The sequence below is a fragment of the Stegastes partitus genome, unplaced genomic scaffold (assembly GCF_000690725.1).
Source record: "Stegastes partitus isolate 25-593 unplaced genomic scaffold, Stegastes_partitus-1.0.2 Scaffold322, whole genome shotgun sequence".
Classification (NCBI taxonomy): domain Eukaryota; kingdom Metazoa; phylum Chordata; class Actinopteri; family Pomacentridae; genus Stegastes; species Stegastes partitus.
The window spans coordinates 279904-303823 of record NW_007578053.1 but is presented as its reverse complement, the minus strand read 5'-3'; the positions used below and the strand labels follow the sequence as shown (position 1 = coordinate 303823).

Sequence of the window (23920 nt, the reverse complement as noted above, 5' to 3'; positions counted from 1 at the left end):
GAGATAGGGAGGGACAGGATCGGTTGCTTCTGCACAGGCTTATTTACCAGTAAATCCTCCACTCTGTTTTTGTCCATATGCTCCACCCATCTCTCTCTCTCTCCCTCTCTCTATACCATCCACCCCTCTGTTTCTCCACCTCCTTCACTCACTGGCGTTGTGGTGCGTTGGTATATGGAGGATGTCACCCTCAAGGCCCTGCAGGCCTCACATTTCAGCCGAGAGATCATGAGATGTGACAGGATGTGACTTTTCACTTTCCTCTCTTTATCATCTCAGGGATCGTTCTGCAACATGGCTTCAATGACACCGAGCAGTGAGACACTGCGGTCCTCGATGCGTTCGCGGTCTAGAGGCTGTTGCAGAAATAAAAATAAAAAAATACAAAAAAAGCAATTCCTGTCAAGCAAGCTTGCCAATGAAGAATGCATGTGGATAAATGCTTTACGTGTCTTAAATCACACTACATTTTAACACATCTTTTGAGCTCGCACGACGGCATAATTGTTTCAATACTTATTTTTCAGTTGGTGTAGAATTGCAGAAAAAAATTGAAGGACAGTAGACAATAAAAACAGGCCTTAAACGTGTCATAACAGACTGTAAAATTTTCCAAATATTTCCAACTTTTTCCTAGTTTTGTAAACACAATTGGTTTAAAAATGTTTTTTGTTTGTTTGTTTGTTTTTTAAATTGCTGCTGCACTCGTAGGAGAATCTAGTCACATTATTTGGCAGTGTATTACATTTTAAAAGCTTTATTGCATTTTAACCCTGTAGGAACATCTTTTTATGAGACTGCAACCAATCATTGCATTATCCATCAGCAGTGTTTGCCACACACACACACACACACACACTTACACACACACACACATCAGATCAAAACACACAGCAATCTTAGACATTCAATCCTTCCTATTTCCTCTAAGACAGTAACGTATCTGAACATAAGGCACCATTTCCTTTATCATGTCCCATAAAAATAGTAATTTGCCGGAGCCCCTTGTAGCACAATATGGTAGGCAGTGTGTTTTAGTGATAATGTAGAGATGACAGATAGGTCCATACTGGGAGGTTTCACTTCACTCTGGATACCAGTGTAATAAATTGCAAAGAGGAGGAAGGAGGAGAGGAAAAGATAGAGCAGGAAGTGAGAAAGATAGGGCCACAGATAGAGACTCCTCCGACATCTCTCTTCTCTGGCCAGTAGAAGGCTGCACTGTGGGCAGTGATTATACGCTATGAAAATGTAGGATTAATTAGGCCGGCAAGGGAAGGCAACCCTGTCTCATTACTGGCACACTATCCCCTCTCAAAGATATCACCGCTAACATGGCCATCGCACTAATGCCAGCAGACAAAGTCCTCTCTTTTCTGCCCATCGCCCTTATTATCTTATTTAAGGCCACTTAAGGAGGGCCCCAAAGGTGGGCGACACCGTAGATTCTCTTCACTATACGCCGCCTTAATCAGAGCCTCTCCTTTGCTCTCACCTAGAGTTATATAGATTTTTTTTTTTTTGAAAGTGTGTTTCTGAGGAGAGCGAGTTTCTTTTTCAGTTTCGTGCTACATGTGTGACTGGGTGGAGCGGGGACAATGGTGGCACAGTTTCCACTTTGTCACAGGAATAATTAGTCTATGGAGACTTTGCCCTCACTGTGTTGATCCTCTGTTCTTCTCGCTTTATCCATTTTCATAGATAAAGTGTCACACGGCCGGAGCCTTCCCCTCCCCATAACATCTGTGATTCTCCATCATACACTGTTCATCTTCCAGGTCTTTATCTTTTCTTATTCGTCAAACAGATCACATCACGGAAAGGCAATTCTCAACAGAGTCGCACGGACAATGTGAAACTTCACGATCATTTCACTTCTTTCTCGTCATTTGTCATCTCAAATGATCATTAAGTTGATATTCTATGAACGCTAAATTCTGTTCTTTTTTTTCTTTTGGCAGTGAGTGCATACCGCGGCGATGTTTCTGCTTTGTTTTTGTTGCAGACACAAAAATTATGTGTTTAACTATTATTATATTAATAATAATAATTATTATTAAATATTATATAGAGCTACCATTATTAGTCAGTCATCCAGTTTTTTAATTAACGAAATTAATCAAGCCATATGAACAACTGATGAGTTGTTGTAGTAATTTTCAGATTAAAAATGCCTAGAATGTTGTGGTTATAGCTGCTCAAGTGTGACAATGTGGTGTTTTTATTTTTCATGTAAGAGTAAATTAAACATATTTGGAGATGTAAAATGATTTGAATATATCATTAAATAAAATAGAAGTGCCATTTTTCACTATTGTTCAACATTTTACATATAAAAAAGCAACAAATTATTTATTCAATTTGTAAGGAAAGCATTTTTTAGTTGTAGTACTAATGCAATCAGTTTTTTCTGTTCTTATTTCTTCCACTTTTTCCCGGTTAATGTATCCAAAAGTTAATGTGATAGCAAAATAAAGATTCAAATATGAGCCAGTGTAAAGACAATATTTCTTTTGTGTCTTTTTCTGTTTCATAATGAACAACAAGACATGATGAGACAGAGGATGGCCACTTGTGCGTGAGGCTTCAGGAATATGACCCCGTTGCCCTGCGCACCATCCGGGCCTCGTTGCCAATTGTAACATGTTGTGGAGCCTACATAACGAAACCTAATTAGATTGTTGAGTCAATCAGCATCCCACAGGTACGTAACATGGCTGTAGAGAACAACAAACCTATCTAATTGCCCTGAACATGATTACACCTCTCACCAGGACTGAGTGCTTCAAACAGCCGTGTTTTTGTTTTTGATTGCAAAGTCGTTACATGTGCTAATTGTGGCATGCAAACCTGTTTGAGCGAGTGTCTGCCTTCGGATGCAAGTTCAAATTGATAAACATTCAGCGCAATAAATGACATTCTCCCCGCTGCACGCACACACACACACACACACTGAGCTGTTTGCCTTGGAAATTTAAAAAAACAGCTTCTGTGCTCGCATGTTCGTCTAACTCTGCTGTTTATAACCACTGCGAGAGTCTCACCTCCTCCGAGCCAGACTTAGCCGAACATAATTACCCAGGGCGCTCTGCGATAACGCCTACTGTCACTCCTCATTTACAAGGCCTGCTGGAACTCCATTCAATTAAGTAATAAAACATGTTCTCTACTATTACCCTCTATCACATGCACATTTCAATAGTGCACATCCATAATTGACGCGAGCTGCTCTCCCTTTAAATTGGCAAGAGAGTTGTGAGGGGAAGAGAGGAACATCATTTAGTCAAAATGTTGATGTGTCGGCGCGGGATTATTCAACTGCACAAGTTGACATCTTTTCCTCCGTTGGAGAGAGAGAGCTCATCTCTACTTCATAATTACCCACTTGTAAGCAATAATCCCCAACATTTTTATGTAAATAAATGTCATTCTTTCTATTGAAAGCTCGTACATTTGTTATTCTGACCACCTGGCATCAGTTCTTTCCAAGGAATAATCTTTTGATGAATAAAGAAAAGAGCACCACCTACGGAAACAAGCTTCAGCAAGGAAAGGGGAGAAGGAAACACCCACAAGCACCAAAAAAAATCTTTTCTTTTGTTTCATATCTATAGAAATATATGACAACATACTGTATTTAATGACATGGAACTTTAAAATGCTCCCTTTTGAATTTTTAATCCAGAAGATATAAAAATAAATAAATCATAGTAAGTGAGTAACATGGGACCCTCCGAGAAGTAATGAAAATGTCCTCTTTGTATTTATTTTCTCACCAACTTCTTGCGGTAATGTACCTCCGCTGAAGTGTCAGCAAATTGTCACTGCTGCTTCTGTTGCACCAGAGAGAGAAGGAAAAAAAAGGTGTGTTGGATTTGTGGCCCGATGTAAATATTGTTAAGTCCCCAAATGCCAAGAGGCACTCCTGGCCAGTTGTGACCTGGCTGCTGGAGAAAGAAATGTAGTCTGATGCAAATGTTGAGCCGGCCCACAGTCAGAGCCCTTAAGTTGACCCCGAGGCAGTTAGCTAACTCCCAGACTGGATGTACTGTAGTTGTACTGTAGCTCTGCTGTAGGTGCTGCGCTCACTGTTTTTCCACTAGGTGCTCTCCAGGGCCCCCCTACCCCTCCACCCCCACCAGCCTGCAGTGATGTCTGAGGCCACCTCTACAGGCAGCTGCCACACCTCTGCTGAGGCAAGAGGCTCTGCTGTGAACTTGGGTAACATTTCAGATGTGTTGCCATTAAACACTCAGGAGACCTGGTGCACGCACAGTTTGGCAGGAAAGAGGTGAGCTCGGTCTCATAAAGAAACACATATCATCTGAGAAAAATATGTTATAAAGGCTATGATTACATGATTATTGGCCTCTTTAATTACAGCAAGTTAAATCCCAGTCTTGCAGAAGTTTAGATTCCTTTCCACAATGTGACACCATTTACAAGGCATCTGATTGGCCCGAAATTCACTCTGCTGCATGACAAACATACAGCAGGAGTCATGAAGAGCTATCTTCAGCTTCAAGAACAAGAAGTCCTGCAGATGGCACGGCACCCACAGAGCCCTGATCTCAACATCAGTGAGTCAGCCTATAATTACATAAAGAGACAGAAACAACTGAGACCGTTTAAGTCCACAGAAGAGATGCGGCAAATTCTCCAGGATACAAACCACCTCTCAATTAGCTTGATAAACTGTGCACAACTCCACTACTCCAAACAATAATTGGATTTGATTATTATTATTATTTTGGGTTTTTTACAGTTTACTGTGCCTTGTACGAAGTTAAACAATAAATAAATATTCATGGCATTGTATTTAGAAGGATTCTCAATTCACTTTTAAAACTGCACAATACTGTACATAATGTCATTATCCCAGTTCTATGTTTGCTTTATGAACATCACATGGCTGCAACCTGGAATTCACTACAGCACATTAGGTGTATAGTTGCTCTTTTGTGTGCTTTCGTTTATAGGACAAACTCCTTTGATCACGTCATGCAAGATGGGATTAAGTGTCAGAGATTAGCCATAGCCTCTTGTTTCCTATTCTAACTTGGGGCACAGTATTGAATCCTCGGAGTACAATGACTACTTGTGTGCACACACTGTGTAGGTGTTCTTATTTGATCCATTCTGTTGGAATAAATGCAGCACAGTTTGGACGAGGTTACACTGATAGCAGCTGTATATCAGCAGTGCACTTGACAGCTACCAAGTGTTGCATATTAAAGGCATTAAAAGATGGATGTGTTGTTTTTTGCAGTGCTGAAGCGTCAAAGTGGTCACATGAGAATCAAAACTTCAGCTTCAGTTTAGCACAGACTGTAGGTTCATACATTCACTCGACCTTTAAGCAGATCTGTGTAGGTATGTAGTGATTTTGTATGTAAATGTATTGTTTGTGCAGACTCTAATACCTTGCCGACTGATTCAGGCTTTAACCCTTTATAGATCACTCATTGAAATAGTTGGAAATTTCAAAATTCAACCCTGGAGTGTTATTGGTGAATATAAGAGGATGTTTTGGTTTTTTTTACTTTTTAAAACAAGTTTCAGATTTAGGCTGCAAATCAAATTCAAAGCAGTTATCATACACGGTTCCTTGCCCATCTAGGGTAGAACATTTTTTAAATAATATGTGGATAAATAATTGTTAAAAAATTCACATGTAAAGACGAATAGACATTTATGACCAAATCACCAGTCAGACTAACAGAATTTATGAAACTTGTGTCAAAATGTCCCTCTGGTTCACTCGTGATTGGTCAGAGGCCATAGTGACTGTGTTGTGATGTAGTCTGACCTTCATTAATTGGCTGGATGAAGTCATGTGATTTTTAAAGCCTGGGGAAGTTACGGTATATGGTTCCTTGACCTATAAAGGGTTAAGTTAAACTACTTTTGTTATTGACCTTCCATGTTATACAGGTATGAGTTGGGCACAGCAAATTTAATCTAAACTGAATTCTGGTTAAAAAAGCAATCTGCAAAATGATGTGTGACACAACTAATATAATGATTTACCCTACGTTGTGCTTTGGGTTGTTGATTGTCCATATTGTATATTTGAATGTCAAAGTTTGCCGTACTTCTTCACCTGTGTGAACACATCTACTGATTGTAGAGATCCCCGTGAAACCAAGTGGCTGAGCCTGGAATTTTGCTGTCATAAATGTGTTTATGTGACTGTATACGTACATACTGTATATGTCTCCTGTCACAGAGTGTCTGTGTTTTCCTGTTTGGACAAAATGAATGAGTGCCAGTTCATTCTTCCGTGCATGTGAGTATGTGTGTGTGACTGTGTTATGGGATCTACCCGCTGATTACTGAGGGTGAGTCTCAGCCTCTGGGAGCGCAGTGAAGGACTGGCTAAGCTCTCCGTGATGTCAGTGGCGTTTAACGTGGAGCGAAAAGCCTCCGCAGTGTCGCTCACTGAGCCGGACTCTGACTGCCGCGTGTTTGTGTTGGGCGTCAGTGCGCGATGCTTGATGCTGAACAGATCCAGTACTTTGGCCAACACAGCGCAAGACGGACGGGCGGAAGAACCTGGGGCATGCTGGGTAACGAGATCCAGTGAGACCAGGGGCTGGATCGTAGCAAACTGCCATGCTTTATGGATGTGAAGTCAGAGTTCAAGATCACCAACCTAACTCTTAGTGTGATAGCATTTTTGTTTCATTCAACACTTAAAGTCAAATAACAGTAAAAAAAGAAAAAAGAAAAAAAAAAGAGAGCTGGCTAAAACTATATCTTGAGTGTGTTTGACTCTTTTTTTTGTCGTGCTTACTAAAAGTTCTTCGGTATTTGTGGCTATAGTTTTAAACTTTGATCACGCGCAAGTTTTTATTTCTAATTTCCTCTTTATTTATTTGTGAATTTTATCATGTTTACTGAGAGGCCTTCCAGGTTTTTGATATGTTCTCGTTTTATTCTGATATTGATTCTGTTTTCTGTTCTTCTTTGTTTGTTGGTTTGGTAAATTTAGGATAACTTATGAGTGCACTGCATAACTTCCCTCATAAGAAGAAGGAGAAGAAGATATCAAGGTTGTATTTATTGCTCTGTAACTACAGTTTCTCCTTCTCATATTGTTTTCATTCATGAATTTATTGCAGCCACTACTACTACTACTAGCTACTGTCAGTGAATCCAATCCCTTTCTCCACACGTGTTTCAGATTAAAAGCTTCCTAACAGCTCCAACAGTATAATTCATCCCACATCCAAGTAGCCTTTTAATCCAAAATCTCTGCAGGCAGTATTCTTTTGTTTCATATACAGTGGCTAAGCACTAAACAAAAAACTGCAAAAATGTTGATTAATTTGAAATGAAAAAAACAACATCTTTTTGGCCAAAATGCCAGAGTGTAGTGACAGTCTTACAACAAAATATTCTATGGCATTTTACACTTCTGTTTAAAGTAAAAATCTAAATAAAACTACCTCTAATATTTTAGTTTGCATGCTACATTCAACATATACCAGTAACACCAGCAACTACAAAATACAGCTTTTATACAAATGGGAAATAAGCGCGACATTATTATTCATAGTCATTGCAGAATGTGAAGATAATGAAATTGCTTGTGGCTCCCATGATAACAAGCCACTAATGACAGTAAGTATTAACAAAACCCACAGCTTCTTGACATGTGAAAGCCGGGTTAAAGAGTGACACACAAACACACACAAAGTTGTGCTTCCATGGCTTAGGAGGACATTACATTGACTTACGTTCATTTTCTGCAGACTTATTCTACCATAACTACTGCCTGAACACACGTTTTTTGTTAATGAACTGCATCAAAAGACTTGCTTTTATCCCCATAAGGAGGGAAAGCCCCCATAACGTGACTGTGTAAACAGATTAAGGTCCCCACAATGTGAGCAATACCTGCTCGCATACGCACAAACACACGCACATCAACTCTGCAGAGGCGAGAGAAGATGCTAAGGTGGTGGCACGGGGAACAACGCGGGAGAGAAAATAAAGATCTGGAGCCTTGGAAGGAATCAGCATGGCATGACAAGGCTCCCATTACATCTCATGTCAGCTCATAAACTAATGGAGGCATTAGCATAGCTTATAGTATGACTATGAGTCATTGGAGATGATATATAATTTAGAGAATCTGGGACTCAGGACTGAAATGGTGATTCCAGTTTACACAGCTCTTGTTGATGAGAGTCCTCAGCAGATGTAGGAATACACTGGTATCCATTTGTGTGTGCATTTTGTGTGCATTACAGCATCCCTCACACTCACACACACACACACACACACACACACACAAACACGTACACACACTTGCATCAGGAGGCTAATTACTGTAGCTCATGCGTTACTGATACCATCTCTTATTTTTCTCCCCTTCCATGTCTAATGGTTGTGACAGTAAATGAAGAATGCCTGGGGGGGCATTTTCATTGTGACACATTTAAGAACGCCGGCGAAAACACGTGACTTTAGTGCGTGTGTGTGTGCGCACAGCTTCTCACGCCTCTTTGCAGTTCTTCAAAGCACTGTCACAAAAGACACACACATTTCAGCTTGATAAGATCTGTTCAAAAACTCCATCAAAGAATCACCGTTAATTGTCATCTGTCACTGCTGAAGCGGTGTGAGGGCCGCCACGGTTGCATTTCGATCAAGATGGGTGCAGAAAAGTGGCTGATGGGCTGTGACGGCTCCGGGGTGCGCCTGGCGTCTCGGGGGCATCTCTCTGCCCAGAATCAAGCCTTCATTGTGGGGGAAGGAGCTCTCAGGGCCTCCTTCTAATCTGACACCCATTCTCCTCTGTGTCTCACCTGCAGGTGGGAGCTCACACAGCTAAAGGCCTCCTCACAATCAGTGCCCTGTTTTTCTCCCCCCCTTCTCTTTTCTCTCTCTCTCTCTCTCCCTCCTGCCTCTTCGGTTTAATCCCCCATCCATCCATCTATCGTTCTATCCACGCAGGTGTTTGCCTCCGTACTTCTTCACAATTAGCAGCTTTCATTTTTTTTTAAGGGAAAATTAGCCTCGGTTGTTCTGTCGGCGAATTCCCTTTAATGCCTTTTTATTTTGTCCTCTTTGAAATGGTCTCACCCTGCTTCTTTTTTCTATCTTTTCTTTTTTCCTTGCCCTCCTTCCGTTCCCTCTCCTCCCTCCCCTTCTGCTATACCTATCTATCTATAGTCCGGCAGATGCTGTCCCATTTGTACTCTCCCCCATGACATTCCTACGGGGGATTGCTTAAGGATTCAGGAGCCTCTGTGCTCATGGATCACACTGACACTTGGTCAGCATCAGCAGATTATGAACTATAGGCGCCTGACACCCCGCCATTGTTCCTCCATCTAAATATGAACAATAAGGCCCATCCGACGCCCACGCTGACAGCTTATTCGCTCTTATCACTCCTGTGGAGTCGCCCGGCATGATCTGGGTGCCTCCCCCTTCTTCCTCTCCACATGTACACGCCTCCTCTCGCCTCCCCCTCGACCCTCCACCTCCCCTGTATACCCCCCCAACCCCACCCCGCTCCAACCGCTTCTTAGCCCAGCCACAGGGCAGGGGTGGAAGAAGAAGAAGAAGAAGTGGAGGGAGAAAGGGAAGGGAAGGAAGGAGGGGGGATAGAAGAGCTTGCAGAAAGATAGAGATGATGGTTAGAAGATCATAAGGGCCATTTGGAGGATTCCCTTATCTGGAGGAGCTCGGGTTCCAGTATTATGATCAGGGGAGGAAGCATCCAAGTTCAGTCAAACCTAACAACCCCAAAATCTTTACATGCTTCTGTAATGGAACAGTCACATTAAAGCAGTTTGGACAAGCAGCTGGGGCATCATGATGGCTCTAATGTACTGTACTCATAATTACACCACCCTGAGCTTGATTCTGGCCCAAGACCTTTTTCTTAATTACTTGTCACTGTTAACTGTCACACCAAACATACGAAAAGAAACCTCAATACTGCTTGAAGTGACAGAGAAAAGACATTTTGATAGAGATTTTCAGAACTGTTGAGTTTACCTGGAATGGTCAGCTACAAATCTTAGTTCGACTTTATTATGAGGCTGCAACTTTCTTGTTTGATTGGTTTAGATCTATTGCCTCTATTTTAAAGTCCTTTCTTTCAACATTAATATGGTTACGATCAGGGAAAGATTGTGGTTTTGCCAAAAAGTAAACCCAAACTTTGGTTAAAAGAGGGATATGCAACATGCCTGTCCACCTTCCCGACCTCCACACCTTTACAGCCTTCCTAACTATTTGCCGTACAAGGTACACAACCACAAATGCTGAATCGTCCAATGTGGATGGATTTCCAAGAGACACTGGGCTAATTCCACATCATATTTCAACCGAATATCCACAGGCTTTGGTTAATGGACTGTTTCTCCAACCATGACACCACCCTGCCACTGATGCGTACATCTCTGTCACCATCACAACTTCACAACCACCACCAGCTTTTTAATGAGACTGGCCAAGTTCCCTGTTGACAGCACACCTTTTACATAAAGAACAGTAAGAGAGAGATGGGTGGATGAAGAAGAGGAGGAGAGCGGTATGAAAAGAAGGAGGAGGAGAGCAGTGGAGAGTGGCGAGGCTTTCTGCGCGAAGCAGGAATTAACAGGGCCCCAGGGACGGCCAGATCAGAGCCAGGGTCCCCAGAGAGCACTTACCACAGGGGCCCCCCATGCTTGTTACAGCAAGGCAGGGGCCACTAGGGGACTCCCAGGGCTACACTTCACAAATGTGGGGCTCAATTCACCATGCAAGATGGTTAAAAGGCAGACGGTCAGGGTGACTGGGACGGAAGCACTACCGCAATTATGTCTTGCTTTGAAATACTGGATACAAGAGAAGCAGAGAAATTATAACAAGCTCAGATATGTTTAAGATCAATTTGGGAATAAATCCTCACAACTGACGTATTTCCCCCTTTCTGAGAACATTATACTCAAATGCTAACTCCCGAGCAGGGTTTTTTAGAGCGCTGAAATGCCAACCATATCACTGGGGATGAGGGAATTAGCCAATAATATGAGTCCTGTTGAATGACACAGACACCACCCATTGGCAGCACCATAAATTCGGGACTGCACTTCCCCAGTTGTACAGTCAGAAGTACTATCACATCAAATCCAATATCAGTGGCGCTAAAGCTCAGTCCAGCAAATGAGATCACTCCGAGAGTTGAGGTCTCACTTTCTCATCGTATATTAGGAGAAAGACGTAGGAGACAGAAAAGGGAAAGTAACAGACGTGACTGGGGATGAGTAAGAGGAAGCTGGCCGCAAAATACAGCTTTGAGAGTTATTTGACATTTTAGTCACATTGTTGTAATAGGTAAGGTGCTACCACTCACAGACCCATTTACAAACCTTTCACAGAGTGATGATAATCCAGTCAGACTGGAATGTAATTGTTAGAAATAAAAATCTAGTTGTCTTGCAAGAACAATCTGCGTCTTTATCAAAAATCTGACAACAAATTTTCAACAACTTACATCCACAGTATGGTGCATAACTGTGTTCAATTTGCAATGCTTGCTTTTCTCTCTTTACATTTAATGAAACTTCCCCAACTTTTTGAAAAAGTTTTATCCTGGCATGAGGCAGTTTTTGACTTTTTTGAAAAAGAGCTAATGTGCATGATGGGACATGGAAACTCCATTTTTGTATACATTTTGGACTAACAGTCGCTTAACTCACGAGACTAATAAGCTGCTTCTTCTGTTGTCTTCGCCACTAGACAGCACGAAACATGACCAACACCAGCTGATATGAATAATTGCTTTCCCAACTGAAAACAACTCCTTGTTCAGTTTTTGCTTGTAAATGGCTAAGTGTTTTTTGTTTCTTCTTCTTCTTCTTTAAAGTTTTTTAGTTTGCAAACAACTGGTTTCTTCTACTGTTTGTTATGGCCATGTGTAAGGTATACAGCTACCTTCTGACGACACTACACAGCCGAGTTCATTTGCTCCAAGGCAGTTAACAGAAACAAGTCTAAATTACATTTTCTTTTATTTCTTTTTCAACATATTTAAAAGCTCACTTTAAAATTTCTTTGCAATTAAAGCAAGCAAAGACAGCTAGTGTGATGACTCTGGCCATTGTCATATCTTGCAAGTGCCTGACTCCTCCAAACTACCAGCTCATCCTAAAATGGGTAAAGGGGTGGAGAGGAATGGTCCAAGGTGGGTCATGGACTGTCCTATGATGGTCACTCAAAGCAACTACACCGTTAATCATAAATAACATTAGGTGTTAATGCAATTTAAAGCAGTGAGTTATGTGGGAAATCAATCCCTGTACAGTTGTCATGAACAGAGATTTTAGCCATAGGGACCAAAAGTGTTTTTTGTACCAAGGTGCAAACATTTCTATTTTTGCTTTAAAGTTGGGCATTTTATAATGGGAGTCTACTGGAACTGACTTGTTTTTGCAGTAAGCCTGAAGTGGTCATGCAAGGAACTGCTGTTTTTGGCAAGCTGTTTCTGCTATACTGCTGTAACCTACTCCTTCTTTATTGCTATTGTTGTTTTTCAGTTCTGGTAAACCACTGCCATTGGTGGTTTTGATGTAAAATGCATGACCACACTGGTGCAGGAATGTTGCCACAGACACAATTTAAAACTTTGGCACACTGAAAAATGTAGAGAGATGTAGGTTTAAGTTTAATCAGCATTGTATGACCTGGCTCAGCAAGGCTTTAATGTAGCACATCTTCCTTTAGATCAGGAAGTCCTGCACTCTAGCTTAAAAATAATAACAGCTTTTCCATCCAAATGACACATTTCAGCCAGCTTTTAAAAATAATAGTATTCGTATTGAGTCGTGATGATAAATCAGCTATGTGAAAAAGTGGAGCCAGAAGAAAAATGGGACGAGTCTTTAAAGTTTATAAGTCAGGTTGATGTTGTGTTAACAAACGTTAGCCATATGGTATCAGACTATAAAAAGTCGGAATGTACTTGGCCACTAGTCAGCATGCAAGATTTAGGAGAAACAGCAGGTACGATATTTGCTGATTGTAAATCAAGTCAAGTCAGTTCAATTTATACAGCTAAATATCACAATTCACAAATTGATCCTAGATTCAAACAAGAAAAAAAAACTCCCAAGGCAAGAACATCAAATAGAAATGCCACATCAGACTTGAGGCCTGTATTTGAATTGAGATCTGTTGGGATCCAACGCAAATCTTGCAGGACTGTATGTTTTTAGCTTTGTTTGATCTAGGACGGGTTGTTGAAACATCAACTGCAGGTCCCAGGATTTATTGCAACCAGAAGGATGTAGTCAACAAATGAAGCTAAAAAAGAAGATTAGGTAGTTTAGTTTTTTGTTTATTTGTTTTTTCCCTCCAAATTAGGTTGACCTTTATGGTTTTGAGAGAAAAGCTGCAACGAATGTTGGATGGATTGCTATGAAATTTGGTACAAACATTCACATCCCCCTCTGAATGAATTAGTGATTCCAGATTTTGAATTGACCACAATCTCACTAAAATTTCCATTCTTCCAATACTTCAGTTTGCAACTAAATACCTGCATTAGCTGTACTTGTTTAGTGCTAAATGTTCTCTTATTTTCTTGAAAATAACTCAATAGTATGCAAAGAGAAGCAATAAGTGCTGTACTGTATTCCTGTTAAACCTAAATAATGCCAAACTCTGATTGTACTTTTACTTAACTTTTGATCTCTTCATTTTGTTGCATTATTAGCAGGTATTTTCACTGCTGGTACAGGTTGTTATTTTCTCTTTGCCTGGAAGTATTTACAACTGAAGTGACCCAATTTTCGAGCAAGTAAAGCGTTCAAGTTTCACTTTATCATGACAAATTTTTGGAATCCAGAAACTCGTATCTTTCCCTCTCTTCATCTGTCACGCTGTTTGTTTTGCGAAAATGAATATACCAACAGAATTAACCCCTATATGGCAGTGCTGACATGAAGCAGATGGCTGCAGCAGCTATGTAAAAAGGTGTTATCGCAGGCTGACAGTGAAGATCTGCTATTTAAACAGAGTGGCGTGTTGGCGCAGGGTAGCGTGCCGACTTCTCAGAGTCTATACACGTGAATCACACTCTGTGAAGGCCACTGATATAAAATTGACGATGTCAAATTGTTTAATTCAGGAGCGGGAATTTAAGGCATAACATTTTCTTACCCTCATGAGGTGTATATAATTTTAAATATTGTACATCTAAATGGAGAAGAAAGTAAACTGGAACTGTTTTGAGAGCATTTCAACTCAATTCAATTTCAAGTTTCTCGTCCATGATGTGCATGGTGTTGAAAAAGTGATGCTCTTGTAAGGGCAGAGGGAATAGGCCTCCCACTGATCCACTCTTTGCCTCATCATTTACTTTCCTTTTTGCCGGAGACACTCTGTCTTTCACTCCTCCTTTTTTTTATGTTTTGAAGTGCTATTCCTCAGTGTTGTGTGCCTAATTAAAAAGCACTTACAGTTGTTTCTGGTTCAAAGTTGAAACGTTGCTATCTCATCATAGTGAGCTAATCAGATCCTTTTTCAATCACTGCTTCTCCTTAATGAAGTGCTGCAGACTGTCAATGGGCTTTGCCAGCCTGCCTAATGTTTTTATTTTATTCTTTTTTTTTTGAGGGGGGGGGGGGGGGGGGGGGGGGGGGGGGTCGGGGTAAGCTGCTCAATAGAGGAATGAAGAATGCCTGCCATTTTGGAGGGGGTGTGTGGGATAGAGTGGGCTGTCAATTTCTGTCAGGCGCTGAGGTGTGTGTGGCAGTGAGTCTATGGCAGGAGGACTGGGGGGGTGGGCGCTAGGCAGGGATTAACATGATCAAAGACACAAATGCAGAGCCACATAGGAAAAGTAAGAGAAAGGGAGAAGAGCCATGCAGGGCTCCCCACATACCCTCCCCTTCCCTCCCGCCCTTCTCTCTCTCCGTTTTCCCATAATAACTCCCATGGAAGAGATGAACCGTAACTGAACCGTGGCTTCCCTGCAACTCCACCTCTGCCTCAAACAGCTATCGATTTACAACAGCGGAAAAAAAAATAAAAAAAATGACAAAAAACAAACATTGGATTGGGAATGTACAGGCGGCCATACGTGGCCTATCGTTAGCATGGATGTATGTACAGACCAGGATCTGAGGTTTCTAGCAAGCGGGGCACATGTAGAGGGAGACAGACAGGAAATAAACAAACAAGTCTGGTTTAATAGAATTGTACCTGGAGCCCCGAGGACACGCACACACACACAAACAGAGCATATCAGCCGGCATGTTAATACTGCCAAAGGGAAGCCAAAACTAATAGTGGAGACATTAAGGAAATGATCCCCAGGCTGATATGTTTTCTATAGATGGCGACTAAACAGAATTGCCATATTTATCATACTCAGGGAAACAGAGAGAGAGAGGGAGAGAAAGAGACCCCCATCTGCACTCCTGTCCCTCTCCGTTGTCCCCAGGAGAGTGATGAGAGTTGCCCCCGGGAGATGGTGCAAGTTAGTGTTCTTGTGCATGCGAGTGTGCATCTAGGTGTGTGTAATCCAACAACATACCGCGTTACACACTCTACTTCCGCTTCAGAAGGCTTTACAAGTGTCAATGCCATAATGTTAAAAAAAAACAAAAAAAAACAAAAGAACAGCATTACAAGTGAATATCCTGTCATCAAAGCAAAAAAAATATCGAGGCATTAACCTTTTACCACCAGCTCTTTCACTTGCCAGATGGTAATATGAATGAATGATAGCTTTGTGTTTCAGCAGATTTTGCTTCTCTGTCTCAAAAATATGACCATTCAGTGCAGAGTACACAACTAAAACAGAAAATGGGGACTCCAGGGTTGGAGGATCACAAAATGCACTGCAATCTTTTTACATCACATTGTAGGTTGGTGTGGTGAAACTGTCAATTGAAGTTTGCACCTCCGGCACATATGGAGTCACATTCATTTGGAGTCATGTTTCTGGCTCATGCAACTCTCTTTAAGCTTTGTTTTTGGTCTCCACCACCTCGTCAGACAAACACCTGAATCTGAATTCTAGAAAGCCTTAACGATGGATAATTATCTTTGCGCTTCTCTTTATCACATATATGACCAGCCATGTGTTCTTCTGATAAATGTAGTATAAAAATACTGATTAGAGCCCGCTATGAAACATTAGAAATAAAAGAATAATACTGCACGTTTAAGGTGAAGTTAATTTCAGTCAAAGTTTTGGCTAATTTAATCTATATTTCATTATATTTGAAAAGATGTGTCTGCAACTCGTAACTAATAAGAACAGTAGTTGATATTTTTTTCCTTTTTGCGCCGCTTTCCTCTACTGCAACAACAAAGTAGCCCACCGTTGTTAAAGAGGTCAAATTAGTGCTCTTAAGAGTTACATCCTAAACATCACATTTCATGCCTTACTTCATGATCCTCATCTCTCCATTCTTGCCTCCTCCTCCCTCCTGCCTCCCCCCCCCCGGCCTTTTCCGGCTCTCCAATTAAGCTTCAGCGGCAGGTTTCCATCAGCCGTCTGGTCGTCTGCAGCAGGACTCTTTGGAGCAGAGGCCTGTCAGGAAATGAACTCATCACTGGATGACAGCTGCTAATTTCTCCCTCTTCCATGTCACACGAGTGGCCTGCTGCAGTTAATAATGAGCCATCCAGCCCTGATTAGGAAGATACACGGCGAGGGAGGGGATGCACACAATACAGTACACAATCAGACAGACATGCAGAATAATGTACAGGCGCAGACACACATTCCTATTCAGAAGAAAAAAACAAAAGGGAGAAAACACTCTGAACTGGGGCTGTAATGGAGCGCACGAGTTAGTCTTAACCAAGGCCGTGTACGTTGTGACTTGCAACTCAAGGTGCAAGCAGTAATAAAGCACATATCATATATACAATGAGATGTCATTAGATGTCTTAGAGTTTAGGCGTCAAGTTCACAGGATATAGTCATATATGAAACTTTATATACTGACATAGAAAACCTTTAAACTTAAACATTGCAATGAAAATAATACTAGTAATAATCAGTTTGTACCCACTTAACAACAACAACAATAAAAAAATAAAATAGAATCGTTTTGCGCAATGTCTCTATTTCAGATTCAGCTATTCTATCCATAACTTATTATTTAACCCTTACACACTGTTGATATTTTATGCCTACAAAGTATGATTCAGGTCAATTTTGACACACAACAAGTGTCCACACCAAATTTTAAAGTTCAGATCTATTTAGAATGTCTGACCAGCTGATGTTGCATTAATAAATGTAAATTAAAAAAAATGCACATAAAACATGGCCTGTACAGTTTTATAGAGTCAAAACTCCTGAAAATCACCATTTTCCTTGATTTGACCGACACTGGTAGCTCTATGACCCATCTCAATGGATACGGGTGAAATTTGACCCAAAACAGTCTCACTGTACAAAAATCTGTAGCACTGTACAAAAGTATATAATTTTAAAATATTTTTATTTTGGGGTCATTTTGGGTCACTTTGGGAAAAGTCATCAAATTTCAGATTAAAAGGAGGACGTCTAGGGTATTTTTTTACTGCTATCAAATGTCAAAAGTGGTCAACCCGAAGCAGTATGTAAGGGTTAAGGAAATGGTTCAGGAACTCTCTGAGGGGGTCACAAAATAAGTCACAAGGGTCATGGAAGGACTAAAAAGAGAAAAAAAAAAAAAAGTAGAAAATGCATTGCATTAAAAGAATATTAGATTTTTTATATGCTCCTCCAAACCTTCCCATTTTTCTTGCATGTTTCAGAGCTTTTAAAAGGAGTCAAATAAAAGTCTCTGGTTGACTAAGTCGTTCCCCTCAAACACATTCAACTATGAGAGTAGACACTGCTTGATTTTAAATGTAATCTCAGTCTAAAAAGGTTTGAAAGCACTAACTGAAAGAATTAATGCTGTACTTAACTATAAAATGCAAGTATTTCATATATGTTTTATTCATACATTAAACCCTTCCTCTCCACCACACTCTCACGCATGCTGTTTGGATATGAATCTTGTACAACGTACATTCTATGTACACATATTTTAGCAATTTCAAAACAAACTGTATGCCTAAGTTCTACAAACGGGAGATATTTAAATGTTATTTTTGCATTTTTTAACCGCTTAGTGGGTGTTGACAAACTTTGGTTCTCACAGGCACGCATTGGAAGCTCACATTGAGAACGTGACCTCTGTTAAATGTGCCTATCTTTGCTGAATGGAAGGAAAAAAGAGCATGAAAAGACCGCGAGTTTATAAATGCAACATGAGGCTGGGAGCAGGAGACAAAGACAGGCTGAAAGGCAGACAGGTGTTATGTGAAATTACAGGCTCCCTTCTCTCTGTGTGGTTGTGGATTTCACTGCTCTTTCACTTCTCTCTGGCCTCACCTCTCTCAACATCCATCTGTAATGCTCTCATTTTTCCTGCCCACTCCTCCACCACTTTCTCTCACAGCCCACCTTCTCGCTCTGCGTGTGCTGTTGTGTGTGTGTGTGTGTGTGTGTTAAAGGGATGATCTTTTGATGCCCTCGGTGTGTATGAGTGCTTTCTCTCTCTACTTTCAGTGGTTGGCCATTGTGTTTGCAGCCGTCATACTGCTCTCCCACTCACTCCATCAGAAACCAGGCCTGTGTAGGGGCCTAAATGAATATTGATTCTCCCTCCAGTGTGGAATACTGCTGGGGAAAAAAAAAAAAAAGAAGAAAGGATGAGTGTGTTGTACGCAATGAACAGAATGGGCCCTGATGGGGGGAGAGATGAGAGGATGACGATTAGGATGATGGTGATCACGATAACGATAATGATAATGGTGATGATAATGACTGTGTTAGTGATCAGAAAGCGTGATGGGACCCATAAGTTGATGCATGTATGTGCAGGATGCTTGTATGATAGCGCTGTGCTGAACAGGTAATCGCACTATCGATGATGCTGAAATGTGCACTTAACATAGCGAATAACAGCAACTACTGCTAAGAAAATAAACGGTGGCACGGATGTTAGAAATCGGGGCTCAATCTTTATTGTCAGAAATTAAATGATGAAGGGTTGAGAAAAAACATATAATTATTGTTGGAATTTTTGTTACACATGAAACATCCATAAGGTCAGTTTGGGATTTTCTTTTAATAACTCTTTAAATTCTCTGTTTGTAACTGAGAATACACTACGAAGGATGGAAAGAAAAAAAACAAAAAAAAACCCAATGTGTCATACTGTGAGACAAAAGATTCTTTCATAGCAAAACAAAACTTACGATGGCAAAGCACAAACATATCACAAAATAAACAGAAAGCAAGAAAACTCTTGTTACCTCTACAGAGCAAAACACATACTTTCTGTATAATGAGCCTTTTACCTATCAGCATATTAGACGCATTTTAAAAAAATATTTCAGGAGGAAGTACTCGCAATCCTTTTCTCTAAGTTGCATGGCATTAATCAAGTCATTAAAATAGTCTTGGTGGGTTGTGTGGATTGCAGGTGAGTTCACTTAGCACCAAAACCTCTTTCCGTCACTGTCCCTTTGAATAAATGATGTTTAACCTGAGTTTAGCGCAGCCTAAGACGAGATTGTACAAGAACAGATGTGATGTACAAACAGAACCAAGCAGGGTGAAATTAAAGGGGACACAAGAAGAGGAGGACTCAGTCAAACTAATTTCTTGGCAAACATTTGGTCTAATGCAAGTTTGAACACAACTAAACAGGGGACGTGAAATGAAATGACAAATCTTTCAATGACTTTCTCCTCTAGCCTTCCAGGACTATATTATGAGGTGCTCCATCCAGATACACCACCATCTCTTCTCCAGCTTGCTGCTCTCTCTGCTGCACCTCCTCTTCGCCCGCCCCAGCGTCTCCATACACCCCCCCCTCCACCTGTAACGTGCAGTTGTCTAGCTCAGTTACAATGTAGTGGGTGCCCTCGTCATTGACGATGACCTGGGTGAGGCCTTCCTTCATCATCTGGGACGCAGCGAGCTGCAGCACCTCCTGCATCTCCTCCTGGCCGGCCTCCTGGATGACCTGCACCTCCTCCTGCTCCTGTTTCACCTCCGGCTGCACTTGACTCTGCACGGCCTCGGCTATCTCCGGGGTCAGCACTTCGTGGACGACGGCCGTTTCTGCGTGTATTTCCTCCTGGTGACCCATTTCGCTGACAGCGCTGAGCAGAGCGTCCAGAGCAGTTGACGACTCAGAAACGATGTGACTTTGTCCTGTGGCGGCTGCGACAGCCACCCCTCCTCTGGCCACAGCTCGCAGCTCCTTCCTGGTCTCCCCTGACTCCAGAACCACGTACTGGGTGCTGCCTCGGGCCAGGTGGGCCCCCGCGGACGCCACTTCCCTGCCTGAGGCTATCACTTGTCCGTCTTCGGTGATGTGGAGCACCTCCGCCACCTGGCCGGCCATGGCCAGCGTCTGCAGGGTGGCGGCGGCTGACTCCTCCAGGGCCTGGTCGATGGCCACCTCCCCGTCACCGTAGCCCTGGATGATGATGACCTGCTGGACAGGCTCATCGCTGCCGGACGCCTCGGATGAGCCCTTCTTGCTCACGGGGGACTCCACAGACTCGACTTCCACAAATGTAGCGCCCTGGCCTTTCAGACGACATTCAAACGACTTGGAAACAATACCTGGAGGACACAGAGACACATTTCACATTACTTTATTTGTAATTCATGACTATGTTTATTAAAATTGTCACATAATTAAATAGAGGTGAGCTTCATTTGGGAAACTTGTAAAATTTAAACCCTCAAACTGAAAAGAACAGTGCGACTGCAAGCATCTTGTCATCACAGCGTGAAATGATACAGAGAGAGGACAGAGCAGTTATAAAAAAGGAATTTAATTTAGTGGAAAGATGGACAGGATCACATGCAGAAGTACTAAATCAGGATCGACAATTACTGGCCACACATGGCAATGCATATTCAACTTTCCCTTAACGTTTTCTGTAACCACAACTGTTGAACTTGCTACGTGAAAGCATCCATCACTTTGAGGAAAAGAGAGAGAGGAAAAAAAAAAAAAAACTAAGTTCACATAAAAGGTGATTTACCACTTCACATATTTGTGTCACTTAAAGCATGACAGGAGACAGAATATGGAGATATTCGTCTGGCGGAAGAATGTGGTGAGATACGGCTGGTGCTAATTGAGCCACAATGTGCCCTCTCAGATCACAGGTTGCCATGGCGTTTCCAAGGTGATAGGAACAGTGTTAGAAATGCCATTGTTTAAACAGCGCCTGGCTCAGACACTTGTAGGCTAATCTATGCAGAAAAATGGGAATTTGAGACGGTGAAAAGAGGGGACTCTGTTCACGCCTGGACTGCTGAGCGCCGATGAACGCGCGTTTGATTTTCACTAGAAGTGCATATTGACTCCGATTTGCAATGTTTTAGTTACACCTGTAGGTTTGTACTTGGAAGTGTAGAAATCCTCCAACCCTCCTTCAGGCTGGTGAAACCCTTTCAAATTCCAAAAACGCTCTTCAAAACTCCAACTTTTCAGGAAATAACACAACAAGCTTCTTTTCTTTTGTTTTGTTTTTGCTCAGTTCTTGAATAGTTGACATTTTGGAGGTGCAAGGTTTACACCCGAGGGTTAGCGACGAGATCACAAAGATCTCACAGTGCATACAGGAACAAATTCATCAATCATTGATATTCCTATCTTCCCCTGACATTTAATGTCCTGCACTCACAAGCTTGACAGTGTGATCAGAAAGTCGGAGTTGTGCTGCAAACAGTCTGTGACCCGGCTGTGCCCCGTCCTCCTCCAGTGTAAACAGGCCCGCAGATGTGTTAGCTTTAAATCTCATTCTCACTGGACAAGTAGGCAGTGACCACAAATTCTTTGGGGACAGTTAATCCTGCACACTCTCAAACTGAATTTTACAAACTTGTACATGAAGAAAACAGAGAACACTTGTGTCATGAGTGTCCGATAACTGAGTGAACTAGTAACTTAGATTGACAGAAAAGTAACTTCTGGTGTGAAGATACACATCTGTTGTTTCTAAATGGCAGCAAACTAAGTAAAAGACGGTAAAAAGAGCTCCGACTTTCAGCCAAGAACTCAATTTCAAAGAGTTAAGGTCATTAATAAACCAACAAAAACACAGTGTTCTGGTCTTTTCTTGGGCTGCAAGGTGACTCATTGGTTAGCACCGTCGCCTCGCAGCTAGACGATCCCCGGTTCATGTCCCAGTTAGGACTTCTGGGATCTTTCTGCGTGGAGTTTTTATGTTCTCCCCGTGCAGTGTGGGTTCTCTCCGGGTTCTCCGGCTTCCTCCCACAGTCTAAAAACATGTTGAGGTTAATTCGGGATTTTAAATTGTCTGTAAGTGTGAATGTGAGCCTGCTTGGTTGTCTGTCTCTACGTGTAGCCCTGTGATAGACTGGTTACCTGTTCAGGGTGTCCCCTGCTTTCACCCTGAGTCAGCTGGGATAGACTCCAGCCCCCCGCGACCCTAGTGAGGATTAAGTGGTGTATAGATCATGGACGGACGGTCTTTTCTGGCAACACATGCATCCACTGACAAAGATTTCTGTTTTATCCTTCCACTGAAGATGACTGTCACTTACGTACAACACTGTTAAACACTCTTGTTCACACTTTAGCGCGCAGCATGAGACCCAAAAAAAGTCAGCATGAACTGGCATTGTCCTAAAAGTGAGAAGATGAGAACTTGCTGCAGCTCTAAGTTAACAAAGTTAGTTATTTTAATGATATCTACACACACATACACCCACACCTTTCTACACTTGCTTGCACCTGTCAGACTTATTTTAGGGAGCAGCTAAAAGGGAAAGAAACCCTGGACTTGTTTGATTTATGCAGGGAAAAAAAAAATTAAAGTTAGCCAGTATTTTCTGTAGCTGAGTCAGAATGGTCTCAACAAATGACAGTAATTCTGAGCAACAGAGAAAGACTTCAGGTCAGCCTGCTGCATTTGTTAGTCCGCCTTTTCTCTCTTCTCTGTCTGTTTATCTCTTTGTACCCACCATGTATCTCTTATATATATATTACCCTGCATATACGTAGCCTTATACATGCAGGGCAACATAACAATATGCATTTGTTTAAGGGCAAACTACCAAAAAATATATTGTGGCGTCGCAGTACACAGGCAACAAGTCTGTGGAGTAAATATCAATTCAGACTCTGCTATTTGTATCTCAAGTGACAAGCACCGTAGTTAGTGTGTGGAGGGAGTCAGCACTGTCGAAGGCAGCCAGAAGAAGTTGGCATTTTGAGCAGCAGAGGTTACCTATTTACATAGAGCTACAGGGCCGATGCTAACTGCCTACGCCAAAACGCTGCGAGCTGAGAGGTCGGCTGGAGAGGACAATAACTCAATGGCTTTGCAGTTTCGCCTGCATTATCATAAAACCTGTTTGTAAGAGCGTGTGCGCGAGTGTGTGTTTTTAAGAGAGCAAGGGCATATTAGTGGGTGAACTTATGACCGAGCGTGTGTGTTCGGCTTAATAAAGCTCGGTTTTTTGCCAGTTTGTGCCAGATATGTATGTATTTATGTGAATCCCTGAATTCGCACATTGTATGTTGGCATGTGGGCGGAGGGCTAAGGTCGCGCTTTACTGGTGTATATCCGCACAACATGTGTTTCTATATGCATTTGTCTCTGCGTGTGCCTGCTTATGTGAGTGCCTCGGAGTGTGCGGCGTAGTGCTGTGGGGGTGGTAAGGCTACGCGTTGCTAGTGTGTGTCACATTAGCCATGAGGTGCTGTCGGCGGGGCCCGGCGGCGGCCCGCTGAGGTTTATGGAGTGTCACTCAGTCGCCGCAGCCGTGAATCAAGTTAATGTTGCAGATCCCATCTCTTCAGTTGTCCTGCGCTCCCGGTGGAAGAACAACATTTGAACAGCGTGATTTGGCCCCGGC

At 42.0% G+C, this 23920-nt stretch overlaps 1 protein-coding gene across 1 annotated transcript in view; it reads right to left on the bottom strand.

Annotated features, from left to right (window-relative positions):
• Nucleotides 1–19006: 19006 nt before the first annotated feature.
• znf407 (zinc finger protein 407) overlaps nucleotides 19007–23920 on the bottom strand; it is a 152247-nt gene continuing 147333 nt past the window's right edge. Inside the window, exon 10 of the mRNA XM_008283648.1 lies at nucleotides 19007–20644. Coding sequence (XP_008281870.1) covers nucleotides 19761–20644 — 884 coding nt within the window. The 3' untranslated portion in view covers nucleotides 19007–19760. The remainder of the gene's footprint in view (nucleotides 20645–23920) is intronic.